The 12654-nt window shown below is 43.9% G+C and overlaps 1 protein-coding gene across 3 annotated transcripts in view; it reads left to right on the plus strand.

The window, feature by feature from the left end:
• Nucleotides 1-12654, plus strand: part of TLN2 (talin 2) — a 477844-nt gene that overhangs the window by 379331 nt on the left and 85859 nt on the right. For 2 of the 3 annotated variants that reach the window (XM_082253079.1, XM_082253080.1), the window contains exons 35-37: nt 1041-1184; nt 1650-1811; nt 11355-11495. In XM_082253079.1, the coding sequence (XP_082109205.1) occupies nt 1041-1184; nt 1650-1811; nt 11355-11495 (447 nt within the window). The remainder of the gene's footprint in view (nt 1-1040; nt 1185-1649; nt 1812-11354; nt 11496-12654) is intronic. The other variant, XM_082253081.1, reaches the window with a different exon arrangement.

Raw genomic sequence — 12654 nt, forward strand, 5'->3', positions numbered from 1 at the left:
GGCATAGGAAGTGTCATTTTCAGTGGTTCCCATAACAGGGAACTTCTCGTTGGGTTAGACATACCATCATTCAATTTTATAAGTTTAACGGTCAGTTATTTTCCTGTCAAGGTGCATTGTACTAGATCCGTGGGCATTTCTTGGGCTTTTCAGCATCAAGCAAGTTTCTTCGATTTTCAAAGCTGCCACCTGGTTTCCGGTTTATATGTTCTGCAAGATCTACAAGGTCGTTGTTTAGGCCTCATCTGATGCTATGTTTGGGCGTAAAGCCCTTCAGATTGCTCATTGAGCTACAGGCAGTCCCCAGTACTGTTTTTACCTTGTTCTATTTTGAGTTCAATGTGAGACATCGGTCTCCGTTCTCTGCATTTACGATCATGCTCTTGGTACTGTTTTGACTCAAAACCGAGGCATGCTGGGAGTAATAGGGCTTTTACTGGGCTGGCCATACATTTTCTGTTTTCCAGTGTCCAGTCCTACTGTAGGTACTGTAAATACAAAATTCCCATTTTTTTTTTTCTAGCACAGCTTATCACTTTGCATGTGTGTTACCATTCCTAGTGTTGTGCTGCAGTACAAGTGCGTTGATGAGGTGCATTGGTTGCTATTTAAAATGAACAGCACCACAGCGCACAGGCACAAATAAAGCACATGTTCACGCAGTAAGGCAGTGCAATATCTCAGAAGTCTTAATGGCGTTTGTATTTCTTTCATCTGGAGGAGGGGCTTTCTCTGCTAAGCACACCCTTCTGCTTGCATGCCTGAGCGAAGGACAGATATTTTCCAGGTAGTAAAATGCTACATGAATCATCTGCTCTTACTCAAGTTTGCCCCAACCAGAAATTCTCAGGTAGTTTTTCAAAGTGATTTATCAGCAAAATAAAGCAGTGAGACATGGGTGGATGGGTGAGTGTGTGTTCAATATTAAAAATTAGAGTTTTCGGTTTGTGAGGCTCAGATGCATTTTAGTTCTGCTTTAATAACCATAGGATTTTGTGACTTAGGAACCAGAAATTAACTTGCTGTATGTCATCCTGTAGGCAGCCTACCTGGTGGGTATTTCTGACCCCAATAGCCAGGCTGGTCAGCAGGGACTTGTTGATCCTATTCAATTTGCCAGAGCCAATCAAGCCATCCAAATGGCATGCCAGAACCTAGTGGATCCTGCCAGCAGTCCTTCTCAGGTAAGTGTAATTTCGCCATTTATAGATGCAGAAAAGGTTTCTTTTTTTTTTCTCCTTTTTTATTGAAGAAATCAGTTTAAGTTCTTGCAGCTTTCTTTGTTTAAAAGTAGACCCCTTTTTTTAAATTCGCTAATGTATAATGAGCAATGTGCGGTAACCCATAACAACCATTCAAAAATTATATTTTAGTGATGTTGGTAAACTAAAAACGGATTGGTTGCTACCGGTTTTTTTTTTTTTGTTTTGTTAAGTAGGCCTGTTTTTTTTACAATTTTGTATTCTGACTTTTAAATCTATGGCTTTTTCAGACAAAACACATGTCTACCTTCGTTTGGTGTTTGTATGTATTAGCCTTGGATGTGAATTTGCATGTATAGTTTGCAAGAAATGTTTGTAAATGCAACATAGGATGTTGAGGTCTTGTTTGTTGCTGGCTCTGTCTATATTTGTCTGCTTGTTCTGTAGGTTCTGTCAGCTGCCACAATAGTTGCCAAACACACATCCGCGCTGTGCAATGCCTGCCGCATTGCATCTTCCAAAACAGCCAATCCAGTGGCTAAAAGGCACTTTGTCCAGTCAGCCAAAGAGGTGGCGAACAGTACTGCCAACTTAGTGAAAACCATCAAGGTAATTCCATGATTTTTGTTTAATTACACTTATATGCTTCTTTTAGGACTGTTAAACTGAAGTTCAGCAATTCATAAAGTATGCCTCGATTTGTTTTATTTTAATATAGTGTATTTATGAATTTCTGCTAAGAACAGGGCTTATAAAAATTCTAATCAGAAATTAGTGAATTAATGAAATGATTTATATGCTTAGCATACGTCGGTGCTAAAACTATTATAGGAAATCTGTAGGGAAAGAACATTGCTGGCTGCCCAATGGTGACCTCTTAAAATACCATTTAACCTGGCTGTCATGCAGATCCAATGGCTTCTGTACTCTTTGAACAACTGACCTTGAACATGTATGCAGATAAGCCGTTTTGAGTTCACTCTCGTCTCCAATCTGAATGCATGTTTCAAGTTTGTGCATCAGTCAGGCAACAGGGATTCTTAGGTGAGCAGTGCCAGCCCTCCTATATCTCTCACTACATGTTTTGTCTTGTAACATTTTATCATCTCTCTTGCTCATAGTGCTTAGTGTATGAAAAATGTAATTATTTGGTCCCTTTTAGTCTCTTAAGTGTGCAATTTAAAGCATTTAGTTATACCGGTTTTAAAAGAGCAAAAAGTACCTGTTGATCAGAAATTCAGAAATATCTGGTGAGTCTGCCTGTGTTAGCTCATACTATTTTGCCTTCCCGGTTCTTATTTTGGAGTACAGAATGATTAGCCTTTATGTTGTAGCTTTCTGAGAGTGGAAGTAATTAAGTCGTTTTTAACAAAGAACTCCAGGCAGGGCTGACAACACTCTGCAAGGAAATTAAGAGTTGAGTGCATTTCTGGCAGATCGAGTATCTTTCTGCATTTGCAGGGTCTTTAAATGGTTAAAATATAGGGAATATGCATGGATTGCAGAGTGGTACTGCATAGGGGTTTTGTTTTGCTTTTCTTTTTTGGGGGGGGGGGGGGGTTTGGCCTTCTTGGTTTGTCTTAACACATGCTATAAGCTTTGTTCTCTAATATTTTCGGTGGATTACTCTTGTTCTTGTCTCGCTATGTTCTTATGCTGCTTTGTCTGTGAAATTGCCATTCACTGATTTATTTTGCCATTCCCTTTCCTTCTGTAACTGTCTTTTATCCTGGTGTTGAAAAAAAAAAAAAAATATGTAAAGACCACCTGGAACTGATATTTCAGCATTGGTAGGCACTTTGTTTGATACAATCTCTAGAGAATCTTTCCAACTGGAATCTCAAATTTAACTACCACCTTGCATATGCTTATCCATCTTGCAGAACAGTTCCCTAATGTAAAATAATGGAAGAACCTTTAGCTGGTGTAAGACCTACACTATATTGCCAAAAGTATTGCTACACCTGCCTTTACATGCAAATTAAATGTAATTGCTTCCCAGTCTTAGTCTGTAGGGTCCATAATAAAGTTGGCCCACTCTTTGCAGCTTTAACAGCTTCAACTTATCTGGGAAGGCTGTTCACAAGGTTTAAGAGTGTGTCTAAGGGAATGTTTGTCAGCCATGATGTTGAAAGGGAAGGCCTGGCTTGCAGTCTCCACTCTAATTCATCCCAAAGGTGTTCTATCGGGTTGAGGTCAGACCAGTCAACTCCTTCACCCCTAACTCGCTCATCCATGTCTTTTATGGATCTTGCTTTGTGCACTGGTGCACAATCATGTTGGAACAGGAAAGGACCATCCTCAAACTGTTCCCGCAAAGTTGGGAGCATGAAATGGTCCAAAATGTCTTGGTATGCTAATGACTTAAGAGTTCCCTTTACTGGAACTAAGGGGCAAAGCCCATTCCCTGAAAAACAACCCCACACCATAATCACCCCTCCACCAAATGATTCGGACCAGTGCACAAAGCAGATATGTAAAGACATTGATGAGCAAGTTTGGGGGGGGAGGAACTTGAAGCACTAGAATGCATGTGCAGAAGGAGGGCAGAAGAGGTAGTAAGAGAGAAAGTAGAGAAAGGGAAAGGAGAGTACTTCACAGACTCGTAAACACCGTATAGGCGGCCTGAACAAATCAAGAGAACCATGGGGAATGCGTAGGAGAACCACGGTTCCCAAACTTTTAGGACTTTAGAATGTGAGTCTTAAAAAATACTGGACCTTTGCTTATCAAGCATTCGAGCGGTAATCTGCACCTTCACCCCTTGGGGTCTTCCAGACTTGGGCTATAGTCCATTTAGCTGAGCTAAAGAGATAGGCATCCAACTTTTGTTGGTAAGCATATAGGCCAGGTATAGGACAATGCAGAAAGGCCAACTTGGCATCAGTGTCTGGAGTAGGCCGAACACCCTAGACCAGAACCCCACCAACCTTGGACAGGACCACCAAGTGTGCATTCATTTTGATAGAGGATTCATGTGTAATACGGCAGAGGGGCACATTTTGATTGCATTTTACTGTGAAAGAGGAATCTTGTTTGTTGTTGGAATCTCTCTACTGATGGGTAAATCTTGTTCACCTATCATTAAAAAAAAAAACATCTTTGAATTTCCCCTTTTAAAATGCTATATGAATAGGGCAAATCCTCTTTAAAAAGGGTAAACAAGATTCACCCGCCACATTTAAACAAGATTCATCCATCTATTTGGAAATTAATGCCATGAAATACAAAAAGGTTATTCGGGTTCAGTGCTTTATCCTGGATGCTGCCATCATCCCTCTATGAAATGTAGAACAAAGGAGGTTCCCCTAGAGGTGGGATTTTTGAGGCAGAAACCAGGACTTGAGTCATTCAAAAATTGCTTTTATTACAATGAATAGTAGACATAACATGTTGTGATAATGACAGAACCACATGGAACAGTGTAAAAAAGAGAAAAGACATGGTCATAAATACGTCTTGGCAGAGGAAGGTTGTCTGAGATGGCTGGAGAGGACCAGACGCGTTTCGGTTTTGCCTTTTTCAATTGTCCAGTAATGAGAGCCAAATCTCAGACTAGATGAGCTGTTCTCTGTAGATAGATTATGACTGACCATGTGGAGAATTAAAATCCTATCAGGAGTGTGGGCACATTAGTGCCAGGAGGCCGCCATTTCAACTCTCCTTGTTTGTAGTTGTCTAGTGCGTTAGATTTGTTGGAGGAATCACCCCAAAAGCTTAAGTTTGCTGAGTAAGAGACAAAAAGAACAGTTGGGGGAACAAAAGAGGAACCCCCGCAAAGGAGTGGTCCCACAGTTCTCCGGTCCCCGATCACCACAAGGATCCCATATAAAGGAAGGTCCGTAATGTGGGGTATCGTGGTAATAGAAGAAGTAATACTTGTCTTCTCATGGTTTTGATGATGTGTTGCTCATAATGGTGGTCCCCAGAGTGGGGGCCCTTGTTCCTGGTGATCTCCGGTATACAGGTAATGGCGGTAAAAAATAATTAATAAATAAATAATTAATAAACCATGATCATAAAGTGCATAACCATGATCATAAAGTGCATAATTCATATTTAATTTCCATGAAGTGTCCCTAAAAGTTTGTGCAAAAATATATAAAACATGATGATAAAACAAACAGACTCTGTGCAGAGAAGCACCACAAATCCCAGCATGCATGAAAAGGATGATCTTCCCCAATCCTGAAGTGATATCACTGGCACTAAACAAAAGGAGAATGGCCGCTTGTGGATGAGATTACAAGTTCTGCTGAAACAGAAGCAAAAACTCCTCAGGGACTTGTGAAATGTCATGCTTACACAATAATTGGCTTGGATGTGCGTTGTAGGCTTTTCCATTAATTTGGAGGCCACCTGGTTCTGGTAAGTTTTTTTGTGTCGGTGATTGCACTTAAGATCATCCTTTTCACGCATGCTGGGATTTGTGGTGCTTCTCTGCAGGGAGACTGTTCGTTTTATCATCACGTTTTATATATTTTTGTTCGTTTTTTATTGCGCCTAGGTTTTATTTGTTTTTTAGATTGTACTGGGTTATATTGCCTCCTCCAGGAGTAAGACTAGGAAGAATAAAAACACCTGGCTACACCCACAGGCTGTCTTTAGCTTGGTATATAACCCCCCCTCTCTGCTCTAGGTAATAAATGTTAATCTGTCCAGTCAGAAATAAAGACCTAGGCTCCCAGTTGGGATCTCTGGTCCTAGCATTTTATTTCTCCTTCCTTACATCTTTTTTGTTTTTTTCTCTTGGGAGATCTACAATGAACTGCTGGGCCTGGGTGACGGGCTGGATAATCTAGATCCAGTGGTCCCCCCAGCCCAGCCAGCAGCTACGTGCTAGGTCAGCCGCGACATAGCCTCCCAGGTAGAGGCTGGCCCACAAGGTAAACATCTCGCAGGGTCGCATACGACCGGGCATGGGTCTGAGTCGCAGCGGTCACTTGGCCGACAGCTCCCCTACTTCAGTGGTGAGGAATCTGTCTGGAGCATTACCCGCACCATGGAAGGGTAAGTACAGAGCCCCCCCCCCCCTGCTCCCCTTTTGGCCTTTTTTTTATTGGGGTGGACGCGGGTAACCTCCAGGGACGGTCGAACCTGCCTGCAGGTTCCCTCCTACTATCCTTAAAAATCCCTCATTGAGCTGGGCTTCCCCCACTCCCTTTCCCCAGTCTGGACCTGGAGTCTGGTGGGGGTCCAAGGGCAGAGATTGCCGCGGAGACCCCTGGGGTCTCCCCCGCTCTCCCCACTCTGTAAGGGTTCTGGGATAGTGTGTGTCCTGCCCTGGAAGTCTGGAGGGGTCCCAGTGTAGGAGACCCCTAGGTGCATGCCCTACTGTTTGCAGTGTGGATATGATGCAGGGGGGTTCCAGTGCAAAGTGTGTAGCGGAGTCTCCCCCCTAACATGTGTCCTACCTTCGGGGGGAGGGGGGGAGTCCTCTTGCAGAGGGTGCAGCATTGCAGAGAGCACAGGGAAAATCCTGGCAGCATGTTTCAACATTTGTTGCTGATAATGGCCATTTTCCCTTAGTCTGGCTGGTCTCCGGTTGGTGGCCATGTTTGTGTAGCCCGATGTCATGGGGGCCATTTTCCCTTAGTCCAGGAGAAGCTGGAGACGACAGAAGCCTCATGGGGGATGCAGAAGCTCCTCCTCTTCCTCATCAGTTTCCTCTTCCTGTGCCCGGTACATATGAACAGGGATGGCGTCAATGGTGATGCTGGGTCTGAATTCTCAGTGCTCCTTCGATCAGTAGGGTGAGTCCTTGGGGGTCCCTGTTATATCTTTCTCTCTCTCTCTCTCTCTGCTGATAGGTACCCTGAGCCTTGGGGGGATCCTTTAGTGGTGCCAAAAGATTGTTTTTGCACTGCAAGGTCTTCCTTTCCTTATGGAGCCTCAGGGTCACCTCTCCCCCACTGACCCCCTCATGGAGGTGGCAGGTCCCTTGGAACTCCAGCTTCCCGTGGTTGCACTGACTGTGGTCCTGCAGTCCTTAGTGTCCTGGGTGGAAGTGGCGTGTGGTAAAAGGCCCAGGAGGAAGCCCCCCTCGCCTTTCCCTGCTCAGTTTCTCATCCCATTCTGAGCCTGATGCCCCGTGGACGCAGCCCATCCAGGGGGGCTTAATATCACACCCCCAGATTCAACCCGATCGTAAGGATGATTCCTCCATGGTCACAGCAGCGAATTTAAAAAGCGCTGGTAGACGCACTTATCACTGCAGTGCATGAGACTTTAAAAATGGAGGATGCAGCTGATGTAGCCACGGACAAAGCTGTGTCATTTAGTACGCATAAGTCACCTCAAACTCCAAAGGTGTTTCCTTATGTGCCTTATTTTGACAGGTTTTCCTGTAAGGAATGGGAACAACCAAAATGACCCTTTGTGGTCCCCAAACGTTTTGCTGTACGTTTCTTTTTTCAGGAGTCGCTTTTAAAAAAGTGGACTAGTCTGCCAGTGGTGGACCCTCCTGTTTCCAGGTTGAAAAAAGCTACCATGATCCCAGTAGAGGAACAGTGCTTTAAGGACCCGGCTGACAGGAAAGCGGAGGCTGTGGCACGCAGCATGTTTACTATGGCTGGTTTGACATTGCGGCCGGTCTTTGCCTCAGCCCTGGTGTCTCAGACCCTAACTGAATGGGCCAAGCTATTGCGCCATGCCTGGGGGGTAAGCAGGTTCCCGCTGCTTATGTTGATTGAGCAGACCAGTTGGTCCATGGGCTACAGTTTATTTGTGATGCAGCTTTGGATACAGCTCCTGTGTTGTCCAAACTGTTTCAGCAGTGGTGATTAGGCACATGCCGTGGCTTAAGAATTGGTCCGCAGACCAAGTCTCTAAGAAAGCTCTCACTGATTTGCTCTTTCAAGGCGATCGCCTGTTTGGGGCTACCCTGGATGACACCATTAAGGCTATCACAGGGGGGAGGGGGGAGAGTACCTTCCTGCCATAGTCTAGGAAAGGGATGGAGCCTCGTCGCAGAACGGGGCCTTCCTTCTCAGCACATAGAAAATTATTTGGTGCTTCTGGGATGGAGAATAAGGGAAATAGATCTTTCAAATCTTCCCTGGGAAGTTCCAAGCATTCCTGGTCTGGTAAGCCTAGAGCTAGCTTGTCTGGACCCGCAGACAAGACCCCTTCAGCATTAAGGTCTGCCCTCACCCATTATTGGGATGGCGGGACATCTTCGCTGATTCTCCGGCCTCGTGGACCTCCTTCATGAGTGTCAAGGGGATCCATGAAATGATTCTTTTGGGGGTACCCAGAAAGTGGGACAAAGCTTATCCTTTTCAGGTTTTTTAGGTCCTGACTCTCCTTGTGCTGATTTAATTCCTGCAAAGGTTCAGATGATGTCCAAACCACCTAAGGTCCCCCTATCCCTGTCCAGGGAATTGATTTACCTATGTCTGATTCCAATTCTGACCAGGGTGGTCCTTCTTCTGGACAAACTTCAGGAACCACAGGCTGTGATTCACCGGCTGCTGTCACACAGATAGATAGTTCTCGCTCCCATTTTGCATACAGGCTCTGAATCTGGTGGATACCGTGGTTCGTGGCGAGATCATGGGTTCCTCTGGCAGACGCCGCAGGCATCCAAGGGTCACAGTAAGGCCAGTATCGTGCCCTGCTCAGGCTTCTTCTGCAATTCCTGTGAGGAATCAAGGGCGAGGATCTTCCAATCAGTCTAGTGGCCATAAACATCCCTTGGGGGCTTACTCTCAGAGAAGAACAGTTGTCCCAAGGGCTGATTTACCATCCTGCTTTAGTCGCTGGTTTTAATGGGTTAGCTATTGAAAGCCAAGTACTGAGGGATAGAGGTCTGTCTGGATCAGTGATCCCTACTATGGTGAAGGCGAGGAAGCCGTCTTCCAGCAAGATATAACATTGTACGTGGAAAGCGTACGTTTCTTGGTGTGAGACGATTTGCGCTTATCCTCAATCCTTTTCTGTGGCTCGGATCTTAACCTTTTTTCAGCAGGGCGTTGATCAGAAGTTGGCCTTGAAGTACCATCAAGGGCCAGGTGTCTGCCCTGGCAATCTTCTTTCAGCGACCCCTAGCCATGCACTCTTTAGTTCGTACCATTCAGGGGGTTTGACATGTGGCTCCACCTGTACGGTCTCTTTTGCCAACATGGGATTTCATTTTAGTACTTTTGGTTCTCCAGAAACCTCCTACAATATCCCAGAAGGTGACATTCAAGGTGGCTATGACTTTGACCCACAGAGTATCGAAACTGGTGGCATTATCCTGGCGCAGTCCCTATTTAGTGGTCAGTAGGGATAAAGTGGTTCTTTGTCCCTGTCCATCATTACTGCCAAAAGTGGTCTCTGACTTCCATTTGAATGAGGAGCTGGCTCATCCCAGAGAATTTCCTTTGCATACCTTGGATGTGGTTCGTGCGATTCGGGTGTATCTGGCAGCTACTGAGTCCTTTCGAAGGTCAGACTTGCGGTTTGTTGTTACGGACGGACCAAGAAAAGGGCTGGCTGCTTCTTCAGCTACCATCTCCAGATGGATCAGACAGACGGTGACTCAGGCCTATTCCAATAAAGGTCAAGTTCCACCTTTCCCTGTCATGGCGCATTCTACTCGGGCGCTAAGTGCTTCTTGGGCCTTCTGATATCAGGCATCAATATCGCAAGTTTGCAAGGCGGCCATATTCACAGAGTTCTATAAAGTAGATACTTTGGCATCTGCGAATGCTTCTTTTGGCCGCATAGTTTTGCAGGCTGCAGTTCAAGAGGGGCTGTTTCCTCTTGAGGGTTGTTTTTCTTTTAACTTTTATTTTTCAGACTGGGCTCCTGTGACCCGGTTAAGGCTCCTGTGTCCTGGTTACGGGCACTTATGTTTAGACTTTGGTCATTTTCCTCACCCCTCATTTTCCTTTTTGCACTACTTTTGGACGCCCCAATAGTTGATTTATGGAGGGATGTGTCCATCGATGAACGAAAGAGAAAATGGGATTTTTGTACTTACTGTAAAATCCATTTCATCCACAGACACAGCACCCATCCCTCTATGGTGTTCTGATACTTCTAATAATGCTTGCTACTAAACTGATTACCTAGAGCAGAGATGGGTGGTTTTATACCAAGCTGATATGCCATGGGAGTAGCCAGGTGTGTTTTGTTCTGCCTAGTCCTACTCCTTGAGGAGGCAATACAACCTAGTAGTTATGATTTATTGAGCGCTGTGTCCGTTGATGAACTCAGAGAAATGGATTTAAGATTAAGTACAAAAATCCCCTTTTTCTCTTGTCAGGAGAAAAAGCGTTTTACAATCAACCAGTGTGCATGAAGCCATATTGTGTGTATTTATGTAGCTTCACAGGTCAACACTTTCCTAAAATCCTTGGAGGCAAAATAGCATGGTCACTCTGTGGAAGTAAAGCCTAGTACACATGGGCCTAATGTTGGGCGGTTCAATAGACACCGGCCGACATTTGTCCTGTGTGGACAAAAGCCAGTTGTTCAGCCGTTTTCTAGCGAAGGGGCATGACGAGTCCTGACCAAAGTGTTTTTTGGGTGTGGGGGTCTGTCCCCCTGTCAGAACCCATAGAACAGCAGGGGAGATAACTGCACTAACATTGGATTGTTAGTACAGCAGCTCCAACCTGAGCTGTCAGTTGTTTTTCATTCAGCCTGCTGGGTTGAACGAAAAAAAAAAAAATAGCAGTGTGTACTAGGCATAAGTCCTTTAACTGGATGCACGGTCAAGTATTTATGTGATGAAGGTTGAACTAATAATACAATTCATTTAAAGGTAGCACTTAAGTTAAGTAGTAATGACGATTTTACATGGGGTTTCTTTTTGGCTACAGCTATTTATTTATCTCCTGTTTTAAAATAACCATATCTGTGAAAGGCTCAGGGCTTCTCTCTGTTATCTCTCTATTCTGGTAGCTTTTAATGTTCTGCTCGTTCTGGCAATTTGCTGCAAAATTTTAACACAAACTCACAGCTTCGGCTGGCTCAGCATTAATTTAGATTGGCTGTTTTGTACATAGCTTCTATAGCAGTCCACAGGAAGCATTAGGATTTATGAGATGTGTTTTTTTATATACGTATATTATAGGATTTACTATGCGCATCAGGTTAGGTTCAGCAACATAGCAATGAAACCATATTATTTACTTGGTGTTTGTCTTTCTTTCCCCACAGACCTTAGATGGAGATTTTTCAGATGAGAATCGTGAGAAATGTAGCACAGCCACTGCCCCTCTCATCTCAGCGGTGGAGAACTTGACTGCTTTTGCCTCAAACCCTGAATTTGCCAGTATTCCTGCTCAGATCAGTTCAGAGGTAGGGAGCTGCTTGATAATCTTTTCAGTGGCCTTGTATTGTAATTATGCATGTGTAGATCATTTCTTTATTTTATTTATAACTGTATGGTGTCTACTATCATACTTCTGTTTATTTTGCCCACACATTCAACTTAACACCATATTCTAGTTATGGGATATTTTATTATCTAGAAACATGATCTTTTTATTATATATAATGTATATATATTATAAATTATAAAAAGCAGAGGCATCACCCTACCGACAAAGTGCCATATAGTCAAAGCTATGGTATTCCCAGTATCAACCTATAGCTGTGAAAGTTGGATGCCAAAGAATTAATGCTTTTGAACTATGGTGTTGGAGAAGACTCTTGAAAGTCCCTTGGACGGCAAGAAGATCAAACCAGTCAATCCTGAAGGAAACTAACCCTGAATATTCACTGAAAGGACAGATCCTGAAGCTGAAGCTCGAATACTTTGGCTACCTAATTCAAAGAGACAACTCATTGGAAAAGAACCTGGTGCTGGGAAAGATGGAAGGAAAAAGTAAGAGAACGACCGAAAACAAGATGGCATCATCGAAACAATGAACATGAAGTTAAGCAGGCTTCAGGAGGCAGTAAAGAACAGAAAAGCCTGGTGCGCTATGGTTCATGAGGCCACAAAGAGTCGGACATGGCTAAACGACTGAACAGCAACATAATCTTTGATGAAGGGGCTGATAAGAAAATCTAAAGTTGATGCTGCCTTCAATGACATTTCTTCTGGACCAGTGGCATCCAGAACTGCTTTTGTATATGACAAATGCAGCCTGATATTATAGAGCCATTTATTCCAAATTACATAACGCTGCTTTCGGCTTGTTGCCCATTGTCAGTGCAGTGTACAGAAACTATGCTTTCCATGGACTAGGGCTTTGGGACCAACAAAAAAGTAAAACTCCAAAGGTTATGGTTAAAAGGGACTAAAGGATCAATTGCGTAACACAAAAGAGCTTCCTCGGAAGGTAGTCTCATTCCATCACATATCCCAAAGTTAAGGATATTCCTCATATGAAGATTTTGGGTGTAAAGAAATCATTTTCATGGTTTCACCTGCTAACCTGAAATAAATAATAATCCCTTTAATTTTAGAGTAGGTTAGGAATATTTTGTTCTAGAAGGCTCTGCTGTACTG

This window comes from Pelophylax lessonae (assembly GCF_965119305.1).
Source record: "Pelophylax lessonae genome assembly, chromosome: 4".
In the NCBI taxonomy this organism is placed as follows: domain Eukaryota; kingdom Metazoa; phylum Chordata; class Amphibia; order Anura; family Ranidae; genus Pelophylax; species Pelophylax lessonae.